Here is a 26,490-nt window from a genome sequence, read left to right as displayed (position 1 = left end):
TACACATAGCCTTTATTATAATACTTTTCTTGTTGCATTTCTGCTTTTCCAATGCCTAGGACTTTGAAATTCAGAAGTCAAGAAGGGGTGAGTTATGGTGAGGAGCAATGATGCAATGAAAGCAAGAGAGTAACAGTAAATATAGGGGTTGAAGGGAAACATTTATTAATCTTTCAAAAATATAATCTCTTCATATGCAGGGATCTCTTATTTTGTTTCCCCAATCATGATCTTTTCTTTCCCCAAGGCATTAAAAAAAATTGAGATATAATTGACATACAACATTATATTAGTTTCAGGTGTACAACATAATGATTAGATATTTGCATATACTGTGAAATTGTCAACACAATAAGTCTAGTTAACATCCGTCACAATGCATAGTTATGAAAAAATTTTTTTGTGATGAGTCCCCAAAGATCTTGTACACCAATCATATACAGATTCCTTCTCCTAAAAGAAGTTACTTTTTTACTCAAAACACATCTTTCATTGCCTACAGAATAAACCCAAACTCCTTAATGATGTGTCCCTAACTGTGTCTCCAATTCTCTCATTTGTCTTTTTCTTTTTTTTTAGTTTTTATTACAGTATAATTGCTTTACAATGTTGTGTTAGTTTCTGCTGTACAGCAAAGTGAATCAGCTATACGTATACATATATCCCTTCATTTTTGGATTTCCTTCCAATTTAGGTCACCATGGAGCATTGAGTAGAGTTTCCTGTGTTATACAGTTGGTTCTCATTAATTATCTATTTTATACATAGTATCAATAGTGTATATATGTCAATCGCAATCTCTTAATTCATGCCACCCCCACCCTTTCCCCCTTGGTGTTCATAAGTTTGTTCTCTACGTCTGTGTCTCTATTTCTGCTTTGCAGATAAGATCATCTATACCATTATTCTAGATTCCACATATATACATTAATATATATTTGTTTTTCTCTTTCTGATTTACTTCACTCTGTATGACAGTCTCTAGGTCCATCTACGTCTCTGCAAATGACCCAGTTTCATTCCTCTTTATGGCTGAGTAATATTCCATTGCATTTATGTACAACATCTTCTTTATCCATTCCTCTGTTGATGGACATTTAGGTTGCTTCCGTGTCCTCCTGGCTGTTGTAAATAGTGCTGCAATGAACATTGGGGTGCATGTGTGTTTTTGAATTATGGTTTTCTCTGGGTATATGCCCAGTAGTAGGATTGCTGTATCATATGGTAGTTCTAGTTTTAGTTTTTTAAGGAACCTCCATACTGTTCTCCATAGTGGCTGTATCAATTTACATTCCCACCAAGAGTGTAAGGGGGTTTCCTTTTCTCCACACCCTCTCCAGAATTTTGTTTGTAGAATTGTTGATGATGGCCATTCTGACTGCTGTGAGATGATACCTCATTGTAGTTTTGATTTGCATATCTTGGATAATTAGTGATGTTGAGCATCTTTTCATGGTTTGTTGGCCACCTTTATGTCTTCTTTGGAGAAATGTCTATTTAGACCTTCCGCCCATTTTTAGATTGGGTTGTTTGTTTTTTTGATACAGAGCTGCATGAGCTGTTTGTATATTTTGGAGATTAATCCCTTGTCAGTTGCTTCATTTGCAAATATTTTCTCCCATTCTGAGGGTTGTCTTTTCATCATGTTTATGGTTTTCTCTGCTGTGCAAAAGCTTTAAAGTTTCATTAGGTTCCATTTGTTTATTTTTGCTTTTATTTTTATTACTCTAGGAAGTGGGTCAAAAAGGATCTTGCTGTGATTTATGTCAAAGACTGTTCTTCCTATGTTTTACTCTAAGAGCTTTATAGTATCTGGTCTTACATTTAGGTCTTTAATCCATTTTGACTTTATTTTTGTGTATGGTGTTAGGGAGTGTTCTAATTTCATTCTTTTACATATAGCTGTCCAGTTTTCCCAGCACCACTTACTGAAGAGACTGTCTTTTCTCCATTGTATATTCTTGCCTCCTTTGTCAAAGATTAGGTGACCATAGGTGTGTGGGATTATCTCTGGGCTTTCTATCTTGTTGCATTGATCTACATTTCTGTTTTTGTGCCAGGACCATACTATGTTGATTACTGTAGCTTTGTAGTATCGTCTGAAGTCAGGGAGCCTGATTCCTCCAGCTCCAATTTTCTTTCTCAGAATTTCTTTGGCTATTCGGTGTCTTTTGTGTGTCCATTCAAATGGTAACATTTTTTGTTCTAAATCTGTGAAAAATGCCATTGGTAATTTGGTAGGGATTGCATTGAATCTGTAGATTGCTTTGGGTTGTATAGACATTTTCACAATATTGATTCTTCTAATTCAAGAACATGGTATATCTCTCCATCTGTTTGTGTCACCTTTGATTTCTTTCACCAGTATCTTATAGTTTTCTGCGTACAGGTCTTTTTCCTCCTTAGATGGGTTTATTCCTAGGTATTTTATTCTTTCTGTTGCAGTGGTAAATGGGATTGTTTCCTTAATTTCTCTTTCTGATCTTTCATTGTTAGTGTATAGGAATGCAAGTGATTTCTGTGTATTAATTTTGTATCCTGCAACTTAATAAATTTATTGATTAGCTCTAGTAATTTTCTGGTGGCCTCTTTAGGATTTTCTATGTATAGTATCATGTCATCTGCAAACAGTGACAGTTTTACTTCTTCTTTTCCAGTTTGGATTCATTTATTTGTTTTTCTTCTCTGATTGCCTTGTCTAGGACTTCCAGAACTATGTTGAATAAGAGTGGTGAGAGTGGACACCCTTGTCTTATTCCTGATTTTAGAGGAAATGCTCTCAGTTTTTCACCATTGAGAATGATATTTGCTGTGGATTTGTCATATATGGCCTTTATTATGTGGAAGTAGTTTCACTCTATGTCCATTACTGGAGACTTTGCATCATAAATGGGTGTTGAATTTTGTCAAAACCTTTTTCTGCATCTATTAAGGTGACCATATGGTTTTTATTCTTCAATTTGTTAATATGGTGATTCACATTGATTGATTTGCATATATTGAAGAATCCTTGCATCCCTGGGATAAATTCCACTTGATCATGGTGTACGATCCTTTAAATGTGTTGTTGGATTCGGTTTGCTAGTATTTTGTTGAGGATTTTTGCATTATGTTCATCAGTGATATTGGCCTGTAATTTTCTTTTTTTGTTATATATTTGTCTGATTTTGGTGTCAGGGTGATGGTGGCCCCATAGAATAAACTTGGGAGTGTTCCTCCCTCAGCAATTTTTTGGAAGAGTTGGAGAAGGCTAGGTGTTAATTCTTCTCTAAATGTTTGATAGAATTTGCCTGTGAAACCATCTGGTCCTGGACTTTTGTTCGTTGGAAGATTTTAAATCGCAGTTTCAATTTCATTACTTGTGATCAGTGTGTTCATATTTTCTATTTCTTCCTGGTGCAGTCTAGGAAGCTTGTACTTATCTAAGAATTTGTCCATTTCTTCCAGGTTGTCCATTTTATTGACATATAGTTGCTTGTAGTAATCTCTTATGATCCTTTATATTTCTGCAATGTTAGTTGTAACTTCTTTTTCATTTCTAATTTTATTGAGTTCAGTCCTCTCCCTTTTTTTCTTGATGAGTCTGGCTAAAAATTTATCAGTTTTGTTTATCTTCTCATAGAACCAGCTTTTAGTTTCATTGATCTTTGCTATTGTTTTCATTGTTTCTATTTCACTTATTTCTGCTCTGATCTTTATGATTTCTTTCCTTTTACTAAGTTTGGGGTGTTGTTCTTTTTTCTCTAGTTGCTTTAGGTGTAAGTTTAGGTTGTTTATTCGAGATGTTTCTTGTTTCTTGAGGTAGGATTGTATTGCTATAAACTTCCCTCTTAGAACTGCTTTTGCTGCATCCCATAGGTTTTGCGTCATCGTGTCTCCATTGTCATTTGTTTCTAGGTATTGTTTTATTTCCTCTTTGATTTCTTCAGTACTTTCTTGGCTATTTAACAGCGTATTGTTTAGCCTCCATGTGTTTGTGTTTTTTACAGTTTTTTTTCCTGTAATTGATTTCTAATCTCATAGCGTTGTGGTCGGAAATTATGCTTGATATGGTTTCAGTTTTCTTAAATTTACCGAGCCTTGATTTGTGAAGCAAGATGTGATCTATCCTGGAGAGTGTTCTGTGTGCACTTGAGAAGAACATGTATTCTGCTGTTTTCGGATAGAATGTTCTATAAATATCAATTAAGTCTATCTGTTCTAATGTGTCATTTAAGGCTTGTGTTTCCTTATCAATTTTCTGTCTGTATGATCTATACATTGGTGCAAGTGGAGTATTAAAATCCCTTACTATTATTGTATTACTGTTGATTTCCCCTTTTATGGCTGTTAGTATTTGCCTTATGTATTGAGGTGCTCCTATGTTGGGTGCATACATATTTACAATTGTTATATCTTCTTCTTGGATTAATCCCTTGATCATCATGTAGTGTCTTTCCTTGTCTCTTGTAATAGTCTTTATTTTAAAGTCTATTTTGTCTGATACGAGTATTGCTACTCCAGCTTTCTTTTGATTTCCATTTGCATGGAATATGTTTTTCCATCCCCTCACTTTCAGCCTGTATGTGTCCCTAGGTTTGAAGTGGGTCTCTAGTAGACAGCATATATATGGGTCTTGTTTTTGTATCCATTCAGCCAGTCTGTGTCTTTTGGTTAAAGCATTTAATCCATTTACATTTAAGGTAATTGTCAATGTGCATGTTCCTATTACCATTTTCTTTATTGTTTTCGATTGTTTTTGTAGGTCTTTTTCTTCTCTTGTGTTTCCCAGCCAGAGAAGTTCCTTTAGCATTTTGTTGTAATGCTAGTTTGGTGGTGCTGAATTCTCTTAGCTTTTTCTTTCTGTAAAGCTTTTGACTTCTCTGTCGAATCTGAATGAGATCTTTTCTGGGTACGGTAATCTTGGTTGTAGGTTTTTCCCTTTCATCACTTTAAATTAAATATGTCCTGCTACTCCTTTCTGGCCTGCAATATTTCTGCTGAAAAATCTGCTGATAACCTTATGGGGATTCCCTTGTAGGTTATTTGTTGCTTTTCCCTTGCTGCTTTTAATATTTTTTCTTTGTATTTAATTTTTGTTAGTTTAATTAATATGTGTCTCAGTGTGTTTCTCCTTGGGTTTATCCTGTGTGGGACTCTTTGTGCTTCCTGGACTTGATTGACTGTTTCCTTTCCCATGTCAGGGAAGTTTTCGACTATAATCTCTTCAAATATTTTCTCAGACTCTTTCTCTTTCTCTTCTTCTTCTGGGACCCCTATAATTCAAATGTTGGTATGTTTAATGTTATCCCAGAGGTCTCTGAGACTGTCCTCATTTCTTTTCGTTCTTTTTTCTTTATTTTGCTCTTACAGCAGTTATTTCCACCATTCTATCTTCCAGCTCACTTACCCATTCTTCTGCCTCAGTTATCCTGCTATTGATTCCTTCTAGTGTATTTTGCATTTCAGTAATTGTGTTGTTCATTACTGTTTGTTTGTTCTTTAGTTCTTCTAGGTCCTTGTTAACTATTTCTTGTATCTTAATTCATGCCTCCATTCTATTTCTGAGATCTTGGATCATCTTTACTATTATTATTCTGAATTCTTTTTCAGGTAGATTGCCCATTTCCTCCTCATTGATTTGGTCTTGTGGGTTTCTACCTTGCTACTTTGTCTGCAACATATTTCTCTGTCATCTCATTTTGTCTTACTTACTGTGTTTATGGTCTCCTTTCTGCAAGCTGCAGGGGTGTAGTACCTCTTGCTTCTGTTATCGGCCCACTGGTGGGTGAGTTTGGTCCAGGGGTTTTGTGTAGGCTTCTGAGTAGGAGGGACTGGGGCCTGTGCTCTGGTTAGTGGAGCTGAGACTTTTCCCTCTGATGGGCAGGGCCACATCAGGTGGTGTGCTTTGGGGTGTCTGTGAGCTTAGTATGACTTTAGGCAGCCTCTCTGCTGATGGGTGGGTCTGTGTTCCTGTCTTGCTGGTTGTTTGGCATGAGGTGTCCAGCACAGGAGCCTGCAGGCAGTTGGGTGGAGCTGGGTCTTGGTGTTGCAATAGATACTCACTCAGGCCGGGGAGGGTATGGCGGCCACAACTGGGTTGTGAACTAGTTGCCTGCGGCAGCATAGACCAGCAGGCAGTTGCAACAGAGTGGGGCATGCTGGCTCTCACTCCAGGCTTATTTTGTACTAGTTCATAATCTCAGAAGAAAAATTTTCTCTTTCCAATAGTTTCAATAAAAGTTCTGTGGTTGATGCTCACTGGAAAGTGCTGAGTTGCTTTCAGTCTTTGTGTTACAGCCTCCTTTGCTGCTGTGATGACCCTGGCCAGAGCCACCTCCTCAGTGTGTCTTGCTGTCTCCGTGGCCCCAGCACAGGCAGCCAGAAACCCCATTTGTCTTTGTTAAGTCTGAATTATACATTTTTAGTCACATATTATAAGGTTTCCTATCATTATGAATTTCCCTTTTTCTAGCTCTTTTACCTAGAAGGCTTTCCTCCTTCTTCTCACTGAGGGTACCCATCAAAGGGGACAAATAGAGGCTGATGTCCAGTTCACAATAATCTCACCAATTGATGTCCTTGCCTTGGACCTATGACTGTCCAAAGAAGACTTACTTTTTTTTTTTTTTTTTTTTTGTGGTACACCAGCCTGTCACTGTTGTGGCCTCTCCCGTTGAGGAGCACAGGCTCCGGACGTGCAGGCTCAGTGGCCATGGCTCATGGGCCTAGCCGCTCCGCGGCATGTGGGATCTTCCCGGACCGGGGCATGAACCCATGTCCCCTGCATTGGCAGGTGGACTCTCAACCACTGTGCCACCAGGGAAGCCCAAGACTTCTTTTCTTAATTCTCGCAAAGGTGCCAAAGTGGCTAGTGGCAGCTCTGGTGAGAAGATAATTAGGATTTCAACTGTATTTGTGATCTTTTCTTTACAACAGTGAGGCAAATGCTACAATAGAAAAAGCATATGGTGGCACTAGAAGAAGACACAGGGGGGGCTCTTTACTAAGTCTTGGAGAATCAAAGAAGGCCTTTTGGAGGAAATGATATCTAATCTATGATCTGAAAGAATATGCCTGGCGATATAGGATGTGGGTAAAGGAAGAAAGAGAGAGCATGGTAAGCACAAGGAACAAAAAGGAGTGCAGGGAGCAGGGAAGTATGAGGATGTGGGGTTGCAGTGGGGAATGGTGAGTGTCGAGACTGGATAAGTAAGCAGGAGTCTGATAGGGAAGGCTAAAGAAAGCCTAGCTAAGGGCTTTGGACTTTCACCTGAGGACATAGAGGAACTTAGAAGGGTGACATAAATAGATTGATGCCTTAAGAGCTTTAGCTACAGTGCAGGGTGAAGAATGAATTGGGTGGAGCTTGGAGATGGAGATGGAGAGGAGTGTGGCAGGAAAACAGTGTAAGCAGCAAGACAAGTTTAAATGACTGTTGCAGTAATTCAAGTGGAAGATGAAACCCTGCAGTGTTTATTACTGTACCATAACCTAGTCTATCCTGACTGATACAAATTACGAATATGCTTTAGGTACATGAAATTGGGGTAACAATAATTCTCAACCCTGATCTGACCTTGAGCAGTGCCAACAGTGACAGTAAGAAGTGGGCTCTTTAAGAGATCTCTAGATGGTAGAATGAAGAGGATTGCCTGCCAGGGGTAGGGATAAAGAAGCATGGAAGTTATTGACTTGACAACTAGGTGGATGGAGGTGGTACACATTAGATGCAGAGAATGCTTGGGCAGGCTGCAAGATGATACACTTGTTTTGGATATGTTGAATTTGGGATCCCTGTGAAATTGCCACATAAAGAGAGTCAGTCAGCATGTAGGTAGGCATGTCTAGAGTTACAGGAAAGAGAGTTACATTTTGGAATTCAGAAATTTGTGGATTTCTATATATTCATATCTCTCCTATAAGGATTGGGGACAGCAATTCCTGTTATCAAACACATTAATGTCTGTGCAGCAAAATATATCAATATTCACAGCAAGTGGGATAAAGAAAAAGTACAAATAGCTTCATCACAATTCAGGTCAGCCTTTTCTGACAAATGAGTTTGTGACAAATTTATGAAAAAAAAAAGTTTAGGATTTCAGAGTTTTCAATTTTAGAAACGTTGATACAAGACAGCCTACCAGTACTATCTCATTTAATGCTTAAATCAACCATATGAAGTAGGGACTATTACTGTTCTCTTTTTACTAATAAAGGAACTCAGGCACACATGGGTTAACTAAAATGCTGAGGTCATGCAATCATTATTCAAAACCAGGCAGTCTAAGGCAGGAGAATGTTTCAGGTAGATGGGGGTTGGAACAGAGTCAATCATCATAGGCAGGTAAAGTGAAATTAAGAATGAAATTGCCTCACTTGATTTGGCAATTAAAAAAAGGTGTTTGGGGGCTTCCCTGGTGGCGCAGTGGTTGAGAGTCCGCCTGCCAATGCAGGGGACACGGGTTCGTGCCCCGGTCTGGGAAGATCCCACATGCCGCGGAGCGGCTGGGCCCGTGAGCCATGGCCGCTGGGCCTGCGTGTCCGGAGCCTGTGCTCCACAGTGGGAGAGGCCACAGCAGTGAGAGGCCCGCGTACCGCGAAAAAAAAAAGTCTTTGGGAAGGCAGTTTAAGGGAAGTAGTGAGGTGGAGGCCAATCCGTGGTGGGTTAAGGAGTAGATAGGAGACAAGGAAGTGGAGACACCTACTACAGACTACTCTTCTGATAAATTGACAGGAAGGGATGGAGCAATGGAACAAAAGCTGGACTAAAAGGTGAGTTAAGAAAGCATTCTTAAAGCTTATTAGATGTTGAAGAGAGAGGAATGAGGGGACAGTCAGTAAAGTGAAGTCCCTCCAGAGGCATGAGTTAATAGGATCCAGAGTGCTAGTGGAGGGATGGTGAGGGGAATTGCTTCCTATTCACCTAGAAGAAAGAAGAAAAGGAAGAGAGAGCCAAGGAAGGAAATCTAAGAGTTGACAACATCACCTATTCTCTGTAAGTTATCTTCTGAGACTGAGAGGTGAGAAGGTTACATCTGAGGTGTGAAAAGACAGAAAAAGCTTTGAGAAAGCTACTGTAAGAGAATGGAATGGATAGTTGACTAGGGATGTGGATAAGGATTGGGCTGCATAGAGAGGCAACTTGATTATGGAGGCCTTGAGTTTATCGTGCATCAGTCTTGGAGGTTTTGTGATTCTCCCCTGAGAAGCTCAGCAGCTACAAGTATGAAGAAACTCACAGTTGGATATATTAGGGTTGAGTCTTTGCTGGATGGGTGTAACCATAGGTCTGATCCTTGAGAGTTGGGGATCTTGGCACAATATCTAAATCCCAGATATTCTCATAAAGTGCAGAACCATTCCCTGGTGGTGCGGTGGTTGAGAGTCTGCCTGCCGATGCAGGGGACACGGGTTCGTGCCCCGGTCTGGGAAGATCCCACATTTTTTTTTTTTTTTTTAGCGGTATGCGGGCCTCTCACTGTTGTGGCCTCTCCCATTGTGGAGCACAGGCTCCGGACACGCAGGCTCAGCGGCCATGGCTCACGGGCCCAGCCGCTCTGCGGCATGTGGGATCTTCCCGGACCGGGGCATGAACCCATGTCCCCTGCATTGGCAGGCGGACTCTCAACCACTGCGCCACCAGGGAACCATTGCTCTAGGACAATGGTTCTTAACTTTAATGCACATTGAAATCACATGGGGAACTTTAAAGACTACTGATGTCTGAGTCTCATGCTCAGAAATTCTGATGTACTTGGTCTGGGGGCTGTGGCCTGGACATTGGGATTTTTATAAGCTCCCCAGGTGATTCTAGTATATAGTCAGGGAATTATTGTTCCCCTAATTTCTTGTACCTAAAGTAAGTTCATAATCTGTACCAGTCAGGATAGATTAAGGTACAGTACAGTAAGAAACAGTGCCCAAATCTCAGTGTCTTAACACAACAGAAGTTTATTTCCTGCTTATATAATGCCTACCGCAGGTCTAGGTAACTCTTCCTGCAATGGTTATCCTTGTGTTGCTCTGCATTCCATAGTCACTGAGGTAGCGGAAGAGGAGCATCAAGAACTGAGTCCTGGCTCTTATCTGCTTTTACTAGGAAGTCATACACATCACCTCCATTCACATTTCATTGACCAGAATTAGTTTATGGCCATAACTAATTTCAAGGAAGTGGGGAAGGCACCTGGTTATTGGTGAGCATTAGTAGTGACCACCACCTAGAGTTACTACTGTAAATGAAAGTAGAAGGGGATGAAAAGGGTTATTTACTTAACAAACACTTACATGGTCCTTGTTACATGCCAGGTATTATTTAATAGCTATCGAATAGGATCTCATTTAGTCCTCGTAACAGCCCTACTAAATAGGTCATTTTTAGTCCCCATTTTACAGCAAGGGAAATTGAGGCTAAATAACTTACTCTAGGTTATGTAAGTGGCAGGGACAAGATTAAATTCCAGGCAGTCTGGGTCCAGAGTCGAAGCACTGAACCTCTATACAATACAACCTCTATTCTGCTTTCTCTCAACTTGGATTCTGGGGTGGGAAGGAGAAGGAGGAAGGTTATGAGTTTAAGTGTGGGACTGTGCAAGCAAAGGAATCAAACAATCATTTGGATATTTCATTGCTAGAGCAGGGGTAGGGCTCTGGGAGAGGCAGAGAGTGAGATTCGGAAAATAGACTGGGAAGGAGGAAATGTTTGGACTGACACTGCTGCTGATGACACCACTCCTGGAGGCCAGGATGGAGAGCAACTTCTGGCTTTCTGTTTTCTTCCTTCCGCCATTTCTCCTTCAGAGCCACCCATTTAGCATCTGCAGATTGCACCTTAGACCTCTGCTGAGGTTAGCTCAGAAACAGAGAGCAGGGTTAGAGAGAAAAATCATCCCCCTAGAGAGCAGTGGGTGGGCCATTTTCACATAAGGGATCAAACATTGTCAGACTGGACCAATTTTTAATGCATTTTTGAGAGTTTACATATAATTACAGCTACTGTCAAATAAACTATATTTTAAATCCTCAAAGGAGGATGTGCTTGATAAAAGAATCCTTCAGCAAACCTATAGTAATTACAAACCATCATTTCCTAATATATCAGTTTTCTAGCTCTTCACTCTTGTCTTGGTTACTGTTAAACTGGAACACACCTGCAGCTCAGCCAGCTTTCCTTCATTTCATAGCTGTGACTTAGGAGTTCGCAAACACCTTTGGGTATTGGAACTCTTGGTTCTCACAGACAACACCACTCTAATTACAATACCCCAAGACAAATGCTTCTGCTTTAAAATGGAATCTCTGCAAGGAAACAAACAAAAAGAAGCCCTTTGTGTGACATTGAAGCTTTTTGATTCCTGTCTCTCTCACCTGTATATGCTGTGGCTTGGTTACAACAACTCTGTCTTCAAAACACTTATAAAATTCTGTATTGGCACCTGCTGCAATCTGCCAGCACATTCCTTAGGATCAGTCAGTCCACACGGGGCCAGTGCTGCTCTGTTTTCCTTAACTCTGTGTTGATTAGGAGCTATTGCACGTGATTACCAGCTGTTGCAAGTGATTCTCGCTAGTGCTACAAAACCAGTGATGGCAATAGAGATAATTGGATGTTGCTGGTTGTTACCACACTATGCCAACATCAGCTTATTTTCTATTATTTACAAGGAGCTCTCACCACAGGATTAGAAGACCCAGTTCTAGTCATAATGTACCTCTAAAGCACCGTGTCATCTTGGATTGGGCGCTTCATCTCTCTGGGTCTTGTATTTTTCTTCTGTAAAATGAAAATTTAAACTAGAGGATTAAGAACAGTGTGTCAACCAAGGATTTGACACTTTATAATGACCATTTTTTAAAATAATTAAAATAATTCCAAAGTTATAATGCTATGCAGTTATTAAGGACAAAGAAGAAAGGATAAATGTCATTTTAATTAAATCTGCAGATGGAAATAAATGGGGACGTTCTACTAGTAATTGTGTGACTGTGTCTTAACAGAGTCCAAAAGAGTTTCCTCTTTGGGAAGTGTGAGCTAATACACCCAGAGAGGAGTGATTGGGAACAGGGATATTTATACTCGATGGGAAATGCTGGGAAGCTGAGATTTTATATCAATACCCAGAGGCGAGATGTGGGCAGCTGATGATGTGCAGAAGAACATACAGATTTGAGACAGCTCCTGTTAATGGTGATGATGGATTTATCATATGTTAGAAGTCTAGGATAGCAGTCTAGGAAATAGATATATTTATTTTTATACATATTTATATATATTTTATTTTAATTTTATATACATATAAAATCAGCCTGCTTGTTCACCACTTCAGTCTGGGAATGGCTGATTAGTCATGGTCTGTACAGTAGCCTAGTCGACATAAACACAGGTCACACAAGACCCACCAGAGGAGAGGCAAAATCCAATTGTGTGTCTCAGCTCAGGTTTCGAGTTCCCCTTCCCCTTGAGGCAGGAGATAGGTGGGCTCCAGGCTAGACATTGACAACTGGCCTCCTATTCATACTTCCTGGGGTGAGAAGAAGATGGGCTCCAGCTGGATGTTCATTACCAGCCCCCTGTTTACATTTCCTGAAGCAAGAGACAAACGGGCTCCAGGACTACATATTTATGACTGGACTCCTGTCTACATTTCGAGATCTGCACCTCGATGTAGAAACCAGCAACAGAAATAGGGTAAATAACCGGACATTGGACATTTTTATGTCAGGGACAGAGTGGGACTAAACCCTGTTAACAGATCAAGAGGTCATACATTTCCCATCCTTGGGGCAAGGGAAACATTGCACACATGCTGAAAGGCTCCTTGGGGGTCAAAAAGGACCCATAATATGTGATGCTAAGGCCGTCCCATAGGCCTCCAGGCTGTAATCCATCTTGGAAAAAAGTTGCTCACGCATGTTGGGGAGGGTCCTAGGGCAGGGCAGGTGTGGAAAAAGAAACCAGATAATTGGCCAAAGGTAAACAAAGACCTGGAAGAACTGAGGTATATAGATGACTTAACCACCTCTTTACTGCTCTCCTCCTCATCAGGGAGGACGCCCACCCCTTTCTCTCCAGGTGTGCATCTCTGCCTCACTTTTGTCTTAACAGTGTCTCTGTGTGCTCTCCCACTCGCTGTTGTGCTGTGTCTTTAATAATAAACTTTGTACCTGTTTTTTTTTAACATCTTTATTGGAGTATAATTGCTTTACAATGGGGTGTTAGTTTCTGCTTTATAACAAAGTGAATCAGTTATATATATACACATATCCCCATATCTCTTCCCTCTAGCGTCCCCCTCCCTCCCACCCTCCCTATCCCACCCCTCTAGGTGGTCACAAAGCACCAAGCTGATCTCCCTGTGCTATGCAGCTGCTTCCCACTAGCTATCGATTTTACATTTGGTAGTGTATATATGTCCATGCCACTCTCTCACTTTGTCCCAGCTTACCCTTTCCCCCTCCCCGTGTCCTCAAGGCCCTTCTCTAGTAGGTCTGCGTCTTTATTCCCGTCTTGCCCCTAGGTTCTTCATGACCTTTTTTTTTTTTTTTAGATTCCATATATATATATATGTTAGCATACAGTATTTGTTTTTCTCTTTCTGACTTACTTCACTCTGTATGACAGACTCTAGGTCCATCCGCCTCACTACAAATAACTCAATTTCGTTTCCTTTTATGGCTGAGTAATATTCCATTGTATATATGTGCCACATCTTCTTTATCCATTCATCTGTTGATGGACACTTAGGTTGCTTCCATCTCCTGGCTATTGTAAATAGAGCTGCAATGAACATTTTGGTACATGACTCTTTTCTAATTATGGTTTTCTCAGGGTATATGCTCAATAGTGGGATTGCTGGGTTGTATGGTAGTTCTATTTGTAGTTTTTTAAGGAACCTCCATACTGTTCTCCATAGTGGCTGTATCAATTTACATTCCCACCTACAGTGCAAGAGGGTTCCCTTTTCTCCACACCCTCTCCAGCACTTATTGTTTGTAGATGTTTTGATGATGGCCATTCTGACCGGTGTGAGATGATACCTCATTGTAGTTTTGATTTGCATTTCTCTAATGATTAATGATGTTCAGCATTCTTTCATGTGTCTGTTGGCAGTCTGTATATCTTCTTTGGAGAAATGTCTATTTAGGTCGTCTGCCCAGTTTTGGATTGGGTTGTTTGTTTTTTTGATATTGAGCTGCATGTACCTGTTTTTACAGTTTTTGCCTCTATGAGAAATGCATTTTTCACTGGGGTCAAGAGCCAGGGGTGGTGGTGGCTGGGATTCCTGGTTTTCATCCAGGATATACAGGTTCAGTTCCTGGGCAGGGAATCAAGATCTGGCTTCACACCACCACTCACCGCTGCCTGTCCGAGATCACCCTCGTACACACCCGGTCAACTGCAGGAAGGGAGCTGTAACCTCAGCCACATCTCTGACTCCTGTCATGGCAGGCCAACCACAAAGATCCAATCTGTGCCTGAGTCCCTTGTAATTTAACTAGTCATAATGTACCTAAACACATTTAGAAGGCAGTCTATCTGTAGGGAAATAAACTTGCACCACCAGCTGTGCTTCGGGTAGAAAGCAAGGCTAGACTAGTGTTATTGTACCGAGTCTCTTGATTTTGTGCGGAAAGAATCCTAGCAGAGCAAACTGCTCTTTACCTCCCATCAACCTTCTGGGTTTGCTCAGCCGCCTAAGCACTGCAGGAACGGGTGGAAATTGCAGAGGAGAGGGAGAAAAGGATCCTAAGATAAAGCCTGGATCCTGGCTGTGTATTTATGTGTCTCTCAGCTACAGGCAATGGCCCTTACATCGACCGCTCTGGAGAGGCAGTGATGGTAACCTGAGGCCAGTGATTGGTAATCTAGGGGTTTAGGCAAGACACCGCCCCCACTCCCCCCTCCCCCTCCCTCCTTGCCCAGGGTAGGAGCCAAGCAGGAGTTGTTTCCTCTGACCCCTGCCGGGGAGATTCCCAGATTCCCGCTGTCTCCGGGTAACCTAACGTTGACCGTTCCTAACAGGGGTTATCTAGCATATTCTTATCTAGCAAATGGGGACGCCCCCATCCAACTCTCCTTTCGCCTGCCTACTTAACACTTTGCCTCGCCACCAACCTCTCACCTGGCCGCAGTGCACTTTCTGTCCTCACTCCTTGACCCTGTTTATGCAGTCGTCCTTTCTAGACTGGCCCTGGCGAAGCCTCTGGAGGGGAAGCCGTAGATCAGTTCCTCTCAAACTTGAGCGGGCATAATATTTATCCGGAGGGCTTGTTAAAACATTGTTGGCCCTCGCTCCCAGAGTTCCCGGTTTCCTAGCTCTTGGATAGAGCCTGATAATTTGCATTTTTAACAGGTTCTTAGGAGATGCCCCCAGTCCGGGACCACTTTGAGAACCACTGCCTTAGATAAAAGAAGGTGCCGGTGCCGCGGCGTGAGCTCCTCCATTTCTTTCCATCTCTTTCCCCGGTCCCTTTGCACTTACGCTATTTTCCCTTCTCCGTCATAGACTCTGGGTTTTGGACTCTGTTTCTAGCGGTTCCCCTCCTGTCGCCGGTTCCGAGCGTTGGTAGAGAAATTTCCTGCCCACACTCCCCAGTCCTGTGCAGCGTCGCCCCCCTCCCCCACCCGCCTTTACTGTTTTTCCACAGCAAACGCTGCCCGCTGCACTCTCCCTTCTCTTGGGTGTGAATTATTCACTCTCGTCCCTTACTCCTTGCATTAAGTGCAACCTTTTCCGCAACTTAGCAGTGGCTGGGCTCGCTGCTCTCCTGTGCGCTCCGCGGCCCTGGGAAGCATCCCTGTACTGCCGCCACGCTCCTCCGCGCGCCAGACCCAGCCTGGGGCGCCGGGGCCATTCCCGCTCCTGCTCTGCGCTCCCACCCTATCTGGCTCGAGCTCCAAGGTGTGGGCCAGGGCGGGTGCTGAAATCTCCTCTGTTGAGCTTCGGGCGCCGAAGCCCAGAGGGGGGCGGTAGCAGCGTCAGGTGGCTGTTCTGCGTCCCCGCGCGTCGCTCAGTCAGTCCCTGCTGCGCGCTCAGCCCGGACTGGAGCGGGAGATGATCAACACCTCCGCCCCGGCAGCTGCGTCCCCGGGAGCAGCCGGGACTCGGGACCTTGGCAGGAGAAACTGAGATGTGACCCCTCCGACTGCCCATTGCCCTCTTTGGCATCCTGCCTGCTTCTCCCACTTCCTCTCCCACTCCACGGCTCAACTGGACAGCGAGCGTTTGCCTCGATCTCCGGGGAGAGAGGAGCGGCCACCAGGCGCACAGCCGGGCAGAAGTTGGGCTCAGCTGGGCAGCGCTGATCCAGCTGCGCCGGAGGGGTAGGCTAGGAAGTGAGAGAGGAAGGCGAAGTAGAGGGTCTGGGAGATAGGGCTTTGAGTGGGCTTTTCCTGCTCCCCCGGCCCCGGGGTCGGGGCAGGGGGAGAAATGCTGAGCCCGCGCCTAGGTGATCGCCGCCGCGACAGCAGCCTCAGCAACAGCTTCAGCATCAGCACCGGCGGGACAGCGACAGCGGGGGCGGCGCAGGCGCATTGTGCCCCGCGGAGCCTGCAGTTCCCGAGCCCCGTGTGCGGCACCGCCACAGTCTGGGCAGCGGCGGCCGGGGGAGCGCTGCTACCATGAACTGCCTGGTCCTTCTCCCCAGAGCTGCTCATCCGGGTCGGGCTGGAGACTCAGTCAGGGGACCCCGTCGCCGCCGCCGCGCCCCCTCTTCTTTGGGCTCGATCTTCTCTTCCACCTTTTCCTCTTCTTTCTCCACCTTCTCTTCCTGCATTCCCCCCTCCCCCGCCGCGGATCCTGGCCGCTGCTCTCCAGACCCAGGATGCCGGGGGGCAAGAGAGGGCTGGTGGCACCGCAGAACACATTTTTGGAGAACATCGTCAGGCGCTCCAGCGGTAAGAAGAGTTGCAGTCAGAACACCCCTCCACCTCCATCCTGCCCACCCACGCCCCCCATCCTCCCCGTCCCATCCCTCTCCCAGGGCGGGAGGGGGACGCAGACCGCCCTACCTGGCGGCTGCAGTTACAAGATGGACCTGATTTTAGGTGGGAGTGGGAATGAGGTGGCAGAGGAAAGTTAGTTGCATCCCCTCCCCAAGACGTACTCTCCCCCCTCCCACCTGTCCAGAGCCCAGAACCGCAGGAAGCCAAGGGGGAGCAGCGGCTAGGGTGTAGGTACATCTGGAGAACAGAGTTGAGTTTCGCTTTGTTGAGGGATATCTTTTTTGTTCATCGTTTCCCCACATTTTTAAACAAGTAGGCTGAAGAGACTGATCAAATTCTTAGAGTTAATCTCAGTGGAAGGGTTCCCTCAAGTTGGGAATGGCTGTGAAAGTGGCTACTTAAGATTTAGTCTCTGGAATGGCTTTCAGGCCCAATGGGCACCGTTGAAAGGAGCCTTGTGTATGAGAGGGTAGCTGGAGTTGAACCTAAGAAAGAGAGTCAGTTCTGGAAAAATGGGAAGGCAATTATTATGGTCAAATTTGTGTTTAAAGTTTTTTTTGTTTTTCTGTTTTGCATTGGTCTGTATTGATCTATATGATATATTTGATTTGACTTAAACAGGAGAAATGTAGAAGGGAAGCAATAGCTACTGTGCTTTTAAAGTAACTGGAGAAAGAATTTTAAAAATGCCATTCTACCTTGCTACTGATGTTAGGGTTTTCTTGCCTTAAAGTGTCTTTGAATTGCCATCCATTTATGCATTCATTTCCTCTAAGATATCGGAATGGGGATGGTTATATATTTCACATTTTAGGACCTTATAAACTTTGCATTTTACTGAAATATACATTTTCTACTTGCTTTCAAATCTTTTATATAATTTTCAATTTTGTAAGATATGTAAAGATATCCTTTAAAGATATGTAAAATATCCTTTAAAGTTTTTTGTTTTTTTTCCTTCAGAGACCTGTTATTATATTTTGAGATCCTTTGCTTGGAGAATTATGAGAAAGACATTTCTGCATGTTGATTACAGTAGATTTTGGACCAAAGCAATGGAAATACTCTATGCAATTCCATAATCATTGTTCATTCATTCATTCATTCATTCAGTGAAACAATATTTATTTGGGTGCCTTATACAAGAGACACTCTGTGGGGTCCTTCGGATAAAAAAATGATTAAGACACTTCTGCTCTCAAAAAGCTCCCTCCTTAGTGGCAAGACAGAGGCACACTCAAATGATAATAAATAATTAAATACAATTATGCTCTTCCTGAATTGGTAGATTAGGTTATATTAATTCCTAGGATATGAGCTCTTCTAAAACTAGGCTTGTAAATATTTCCCCTGATTTGGGGACTATATGTAAGTGTCCCAAGGTATTTCTCATCAAGCTCTGACATGGTATTTGGTTTTCATTTGAGGCTTTTGACTTTATTTCTTCGCATTTGGTCAATGCCTGATACTATACAAGTCTTGAACAGACATTTTTGGGTTCAAAAAAAAATAGCTAATAGGCCTGATTTAGTGTAAAAAAAAACTATAATACTTTTAGCCATTCCAGTGTGATTTCAAATGTGTTTGATTTTTTATGATAATATAAAATATTAAAAAATATATACTATAAATATAAATAAATGGTAGCCAATTTCTATGTTTATACATTACTTTCTTATATTAATATTGTACAGAAACCTAGAGTACAAGGAGATACTACTGTTAAAACAACCAGGTTGGGAAATTTAAAGATTATTGGAATTAGCTATTTAAGGTATATCAGTCTGTTTTTCAGCTTTCTCATCCTCTTGGGTTATTTCAACTCCATGCAATTTGGTCTGTGAGAGGACTTCTCAGAGAAGGCCTTAAAGAATAAAATCTGGAGGCTGTCTATTGCTCTGCGTGGTAACCAGAAAGGAGATGAGAATTCCTTGGCTGAAGTTCACTCATATAGCATCTTTGGTTGAAACTTCTCATACAGACTGGAACTATGAGCCAGTTTGTAGAATATCTTTTATTTCTGATATACCATGAAATTAAGACTTACCTTATGTGGCTTAGAAAGAGCTGCTTCCGTTGCCTCCATTTTAAATCTACCATCCAAGTCAATGAAGGTTTTATCTGTTTTACACTTCATGTTATCATTGCTTCACTGGTTTAATGTTTCTTTCCATGGATAGCAGCAAGTACAAATGAAAATTTATCTGTTTTTGCATTTTAAGTACCACCTCTAATTGCTTATGTCTAACTTTTTTTTTTTTTTTTTGGCGGTACGTGGGCTTCTCACTGTTGTGCCTCTCCCATTGCGGAGCAACAGGCTCCGGACGCGCAGGCCCAGCGGCCATGGCTCACGGACCCAGCCGCTCCGTGGCATGTGGGATCTTCCTGGACCGGGGCACGAACCCGCGTCCCCTGCATCGGCAGGTGGACTCTCAAGCACTGTGCCACCAGGGAAGCCCTGGCTAACTTTTAATACCACTACTCAAAACCTCTGAGCTTTGTTTGAAATGTGTTAGATATTTGAGGAAAGTGTATGAGCATGTGTATGTAATCAATAATGGAAAGTCTCAGTGCCACTTGTACAGGAAGAACCTCAGAAATTGAGAATTACGGTACTAAATTTCTCTACACATTTATGTGTGAGTATCCCACACTTGTTGCCATTTCTATATGATTTGGCAGAGAAATAGAAAAATTCATTCTGAGAAATTGAGATTAACAGAAAATTCCCTTCAGGGTTCTCACAGATGGATTGAGTTTGTCACCGTGAAGATTTCATTATTCACTAACTTAACAACATTGAAAGTGAAGTATTGGCAGAGCTTTAGTGGAAAAGAAAAGAGGCAGCATTCCTAATACAGCTAAGACTTGAAGAAAGATGGGTTACTATTACCCCATGAAGTGCTTCTCTTTCTGATACAACATCATTTTCTTCTTATGAAAATATCAGATCTTTTAGTGAGAGTCGGAGTAGAAGCATATCTAGAGATACACACAGATAAACATACAGACAGGTATCTACCCAGACACAAAGGTAGATGCAGAGGAAGTAAACTCTGTCTCACACATAGAGCAAAAGAGAGATGTACAAAGTAGCAGAAATACAAGGAGAGAGGGAAGGAGAGAGAGGGAGGGAAGGAGTGTGGGAGAGAGAGGGAGGGGGAGAGATAGAGAGAAAGAGAGAGAGAGAGGGAGGAAAGGAGGGATACTAGATATGAAAGGGCAATGGACACCAAGAGAAAACGTCAAGCTTTTATTTGTCCACGGTGATCACTAATGAGCTGGAATCTCAGCAAATTAGAAATCTGTCAGAAAACTTATTGATGCAGAAGAAAAGAGCAAGAAGTGTGGTATATTTGGGTATAGCTTTTAAACATGAGGATATCCTAATAAAGTTCCAAACTCCTCAGTTGCAATTTCCCAGAATAACAGTGCTGTATTCTTTGCCTTAGAGTAGCACTGTAGCCTATTTGCTGTTATTTTACACCTCTTGAGATTGGCTTTTTATTTTCCTTGTTTAGTTGACACAGTCTGTTATGGGAAAACATTTCAAATTGTCACTGGTGATTCAAAGTCTATAAAATAAAATAATGAGGGCCATTGAGTAGGATGGATACAAACATACTTTATAGCCAAATCCCAAAATAGTAGAAGTAGGGAATTCCTCTCTTCAGTTTTAAGATAAAAGATAAGATCATTTTTAGACAAATAAAAGTAATTACAATCATTTTTAACATGTGATTCTAGTAGGTATAGAGTACACATTATTACTCCAAGAAATTGCAAAGGTCAAAAGCAAAAATGCAATAGCAAGGTTTAGATAACGTTTTTGGCTAGTAGAATCAAAATATGTTGCTAGGAAGGGAAAGTTTGGGAACCATGTGGTGGGTTCATTAACTGCGTGCAGTGTCTCATAGGAGGCCCCCGTCCAAAATGCCTACTGACCGAATCTGTGTCTGGAACATTATCAGGCCATCTTCCCTTATTTAAACCTTGCATAGTATTTATGCAAGCTATTCACCAATATATTTTGGGCCATAGGGAGCAGTACACTTATGGGTAGAGGGTAGGTACCTGAAAGAAAGCAACAGTTTTTTAAGACTTTTAGGTAGAATTTTAGATTAAAACAAAACAAAACAAAACATTTCCAAGGCCTTCAATCTGATTATTGCTTTGGGCAGTACATTTTATATATATGTTGTCTTTGATTCCTTAACAAATAGGCAGAAATGATTAGTTTGGGTGACAGTAAACCTGGTTGCCATCTCGAAAATTTTTAACTATAAAAATAATGTCTTTTAAATTAGAATTAACTGTTCTTTAATATTTTAAACATTATGAAAAACTAGAAATGTTTTTCTCTTTAGAGAAAAAAGGGGCCCAGGAAAGAAGAAAACAGAAAAGGCAGTATTTTATGAACCACTTACCCTTCAAGAGAAGAAGTTGAGTATACTCAGTTATCCATTTTGCCTGAAATACCTGCTTGCACAAGCACTTTCTTTACTCAGTGCTCTTACTTATAGGAAAATCCAAAATCATTTTTATGCTATAATTAATATTTGTAAAAACTAAGATCTTAAATGAGAACCTATAGGAGGGGCAATAAGGGAACTAGTGATTTAAAAACAAAACAAAAAAGAAATATTAACTCATAATTCTCATCCAATTAAAAAAATTGTGGAAAACAAATGGATTATTTTGGGGTTTTTTTGGTATCGAGTACTTGATATTTTTTCTTGAAAGATCTAAAATACTATTCAGGAAATGTTGATAAAACCACTTAGAGTTTTTGAAGCTTTGGTTTACCCAGGTTATAATGTATCACTTTTACCTTTAAAATATCGTAGAGATTGAAATTATACTGACCACTTCCTAAATTATATTTATAAGTAAAGCCAGAGGATTGCCCCTTGCTTCGGAGTCCACACTGCCTTGTATAACAAATGCAGTACTTTGTGGACTAGAGAGTTGCTTGTCCCAGGACATTCTTGTGTCCACTAGAAATTGCTCTGTTCGTTTATCGTTTGCTTGATTCCAGAAGCAGAGTATATAAGAAATCCACGTGCCTGGCCATCTGTCAACTGCCCTACTAAAAGAAACATAAAACACTATTTTTGTTAATAGAAGGGAGTGGCTATGATTGTTTTAACTGATGGTGACTGAGTACATTTCTATAAAGGAGTCTTTTATTTTAGTCAATATTTATCTTTTACTTTCATTGTTAATAACAGCTGCTTGGTAGCATAGAGGAACAACGCTTCCCACCTTCTCTCCAGTGTCTGGTCTAGGAAAAGTTGTACTGTTCTCCAGAGCGCTGTAGTTACCGTTCACCACAAGAGGGCACTATAGGTTCTGCCACAGGTGAACTGAGTAGTTAGTATCTTTCTGTTTCTCTTTTCTGTCCTTTTCCTCAAGTTTGGGGGTTAAAATCAACGCAGTTAGTTCTTACTCTTGGCAGAAAATATCTAAAACACAAGACATATAGGAAAGTGAAACGAAGAAAGGAATTGACCTACGTTTTGTGACTGAATGTGATATTAGTAAAAACAGTTTATGGAAACAAATTCAAATAAATTTTAGACTAGTAGAATATTTACTTTGGCAGATGAACAAAATTTTATTGTAATAAATCATCTCAGTGTGGTGACAATATGTATGAAATATAAAGTTTTGCAGAATAATAATGTATAAATAATGTTCATACCAGAAGGATGAATATATATTTTCTATTTCAACAAAAATTTTCCTCATCAGATGTCTTGATATAATTTTGATTAAGTTGGTGAAGCAGAATCAGTTCATGACAGTGCTTTGATCTTATTAAAAGATAGTTTACAGATTTACAGTTACTTACCTAGGGTATTATATGATTCTAGTATTTTGATGCTATCCAAACTTTAAAAATAAAATACAGAGCTAAAGTAAATATTCCTCAAAGTTCTTCAAATTTATTAAACTCTCAAAAAAATATGATTGGAGACATATTACTTTAAGAGGTTCTTTTTCCTGTCAGTCATCAAGTCTGAATCTTGGTTTTAGGGATTTTTTTCTTTTTGGTAGGGTTAGAAACCATATTTTGAGAGGTGCTCTGAAATGTCCCAAACAAAATCATTTTTAATGGGAAAAATTAAAGTATGCCATATAGCACTTTTATGAAGAACAGAGATACATAGTGAAATCAAATGAACATGAATAACAAGTCACAAAACCAGTGGTAATTATTGTTGCGGAAATTGAGGTCAAAGAAAGTAGTCTTGATGTGCTGTAAGAAATGGACATTTGTAAAACATCTTTCTTTACTCATAGAATTTTAAAAACTCCAGTCATATGTTCTCGCCACACACACAATAAAAGAAAACACTAGCTATGTGAGATGATGGACATGTTAATTAGCTTGATTGTATATGTATATCAAACCATCAAGTTGTACACTTTAAATATATACAATTTTTTTTTTTTTTTTTTTTGCGGTACGCGGGCCTCTAACTGTTGTGGCCCCTCCCGTTGCGGAGCACAGGCTCTGGACGCGCAGGCTCAGCGTCCATGGCTCACGGGCCCAGCTGCTCCGCGGCACGTGGGATCTTCCCGGACCGGGGCACGAACCCGTGTCCCCTGCATCGGCAGGCGGACTCTCAACCACTGTGCCACCAGGGAAGCCCTAAATATATACAATTTTTATTTGTCAGTTATACCTCAACAAGGCTGAAAAAAAAAATCCTTAGTGTGTTCCACTAAATACCCTAGCTTAATAATGTATGATATAACTCCTTTTCATTATTGAAGAATGACTAAAAGGAGTAATTTAAATAGTCTCATTTTATATAATGTAGAAGTTTTAGTATTGGAAAGGCTTGGTCTTGAAAGATACTTGATCAAATGAAGGCTGTGACAATATTGTCACATATATCAGTGTGTTAGACATTATTTTAGTATTTGGTTGTTTATGGATACTGTTACTAATACAGAGAAATATTTGTGTACATTCTAGATAGTAGTTTTGTGATATGTTAAGTTTTCACATGGGAAAAGATAGGAAAAGTAAATAAAAAGTGAAATAGTTTGTAAAGGAAGAGTGGTTGAAAAGCTGCTTGAAATTTTATTGAAATGGATTTCTTTCTTTCTTGGGTATGGTCCCATCAGAGAAACATAAGTACAAAATCCTATTGATTTCACAAGTTATATGATTTGAGATCTGAGCTTAGGTGCACAATCAGCAGTTTCTAGAGGTAATGACATGTAACTGGGAAGTTGTGGAAGTGTTGGTATATGGAGTAAGCTTCTTGAGGATATGGGTTATACCTTACACATGCACATAGCACTAAGTACTAATTGAATAAATGGTTTTTTTGCTATTGCCTCCTAAACTAACCAAGTCTAGAATTGATTTTTTTCTCAAACACTGCTGATTAAATCTATTAAGTAAGCTTGTGTCAGTAATTGTATAGTTTAAAATAGGTAACTAATGTGTATATCTGAAAATGGACACCACATTGTACAGGGAATATCAGATGGGACTCATGAGAGCATGAGAGGTGAATGTGTATGTGATCTCACACTCATCTCTTATTCCAACTTGATGTACAGCTGAAATATTTCCTATCATTTTTGTTCTAATCTCCAAGGGCTTAGAAGATAGATTTTTATACAGGAAATAACTGTTTAGAAATTTGTTGATCCTAACTATTGTTTCAAAAACGATTTTGCAGTTAGGAGTTATGGATGGTAAGTTTTATCCTTGGGAATTGATCCGTACCAGTTGATGTATCTTCTGAGTGAGTTCTGCCTTGAGAAGCAGCTTGCAGTCCTGTGCACTATCCAGAGGAAGAGGCAGAATAGATTTTGGCTTTTTAGAGGCTGCATGGCCAGCCTCAGATCACCAAGTTTAACTGAAAATCAAGCAACTCACTTAGATTGAGGGCAAATTTCATCTTTATCCTGATCTTTTCTGTAAGCCTTGTCTGTCTGCTGGCATATTTTTGATTGGGGACAAATTATAGCACAATGAGTTTATTTTCACATATTTATGGCATTGAGAGAATAGAGGAATTTTTCAATGAGGGCTAAATAATCCCAGAATAAACTCCCCTAAAAATAACTCCCATCCTTTTGCTTGGTGTTCATACTCTTTCTAGTTAATCATTCACTAATTCAACATATATTGTTGAGTGCCCACTATGTGCCAGGCTCTGATCTAAGCACTGGGGATGCACATTGAACACAATGATAAAAATAACATTTCTCCTTTTTTTTTTTTCTTTCTGTGAGGGGCAGTGTGCACACTGGTTAGGCACCATAGGTTCTGGAGGCTTGCATTAAAGTCCTGGCTCTGATGCTTACTAGCTCTGTGACTTACTTATCTATACCTAGTTTTCTCCTTTGCAAAATGCAAGTAATAAAAGTGCCTTAGCTTACGGTGTTGGAGTGAGGATTAAATGAGGAAATACATGCAAAGTACTGAGAACAGTGTTTGGCACATAACAAGCACCATATCAGTATCAGTGTGGTTAGTTATTGTTATTAGTTAGATGTTTAAAACTTTGAATGCACCATCTGTAGCTGATGCCTTTAATTCTTGGTTACCATTTCCTTTTGCACCTCTTTTCAATGGATTTCTGTCTAAACCTTAATGTTGAAACTTCTAGAAGTTTACAGGTGAGCATTCTTCTTGTGAATCCAAAAACCTTTTGTTTGTCCATATTTTTCTGGCTCTGTAGGATTTAAGACTCTGCTCCCCTACCCTCTCCACACAAGTTCATCTTTTGGCTTTCATGACTTTTCACTTTCTCCTGCCCTTTTCCCTTCCTTTTTCTATACCCTTTCTATTCCTTTTCTATCCCCCTTTCCCCTCCCCTCTCCTCCTCTTTCCTCTCCTGAAGGATGGTTGTCATTCAGGTTTAACCTTCAGCTGTCTTTCTTACATCTTTACCCTCCTTTTCAGAGCAAGTTTGTCCTCGGTCATAATTTAAAATATATCCTTTCTGTTCTCCAGTCCTGTATTTCCAGTGGCCCATAGAATTTCTCTTGTATACCTCACAAGTTATCTAAAACTCAGTGTGGCTAGAGAATTGAATTTATCATTGGTTTTGGCTCCAAATAGACTTACTTTTTTGGTATTTCCCCATTTCTGTCAGAGGTGTCTTTAATATTTTACTCTTTTAGTCTAGAAATCTTAGGGTCATTTTTGGCTTCCCACTCAGTGTAATATTAGCCTTACTTGCTAACCAGATTACTGATCCCTAGGGGTAAGAATTTTGCCAAGTAGTTTCTTCTTACCCTTTATAAGCGCTGTGTGCCGAGTGAGTGAATTCCTGCCCGTTCACTCTACTGACTCAGGGCATGAAACATGTCCATTACCGATATCATATACAGCCAGTGTGTATAGGTATGATAGGCCAAAGGAGGAGTAACAGGTTGAAAGAAGAGTTGCCTCACTACTGGGCCCAGAAACAAAAGATCTCCTCTGAGAGTGAGGAATGAAAGGTGTGATACGTTCTCCTTGTTCATTCCCAAGCAGCTTCTTTTTCTACTAGAGCAACCATCGTCAAGGTAAGTGGTCATCTTTC

At 40.9% G+C, this 26,490-nt stretch overlaps 1 protein-coding gene across 2 annotated transcripts in view; it reads left to right on the top strand.

Moving 5' to 3' along the window:
- Nucleotides 1-16,760: 16,760 nt before the first annotated feature.
- The window catches only part of KCNH5 (potassium voltage-gated channel subfamily H member 5), a 326,164-nt gene continuing 316,434 nt past the window's right edge, over nucleotides 16,761-26,490 (top strand). The window contains exon 1 of one of the 2 annotated variants that reach the window (XM_027111440.1): nucleotides 16,761-16,879. In XM_027111440.1, the coding sequence (XP_026967241.1) occupies nucleotides 16,807-16,879 (73 nt within the window). In that variant the 5' untranslated portion in view covers nucleotides 16,761-16,806. The remainder of the gene's footprint in view (nucleotides 16,880-26,490) is intronic. The other variant, XM_027111441.1, reaches the window with a different exon arrangement.

The sequence above is a fragment of the Aethalodelphis obliquidens genome, unplaced genomic scaffold (assembly GCF_003676395.1).
Source record: "Aethalodelphis obliquidens isolate GAN/ISIS:26980383/991018 unplaced genomic scaffold, ASM367639v1 scaffold10, whole genome shotgun sequence".
Lineage (NCBI taxonomy): Eukaryota > Metazoa > Chordata > Mammalia > Artiodactyla > Delphinidae > Aethalodelphis > Aethalodelphis obliquidens.
The sequence above is the reverse complement of the archived record's forward strand: the minus strand, read 5'-3'. Positions and strand labels throughout refer to the sequence as shown.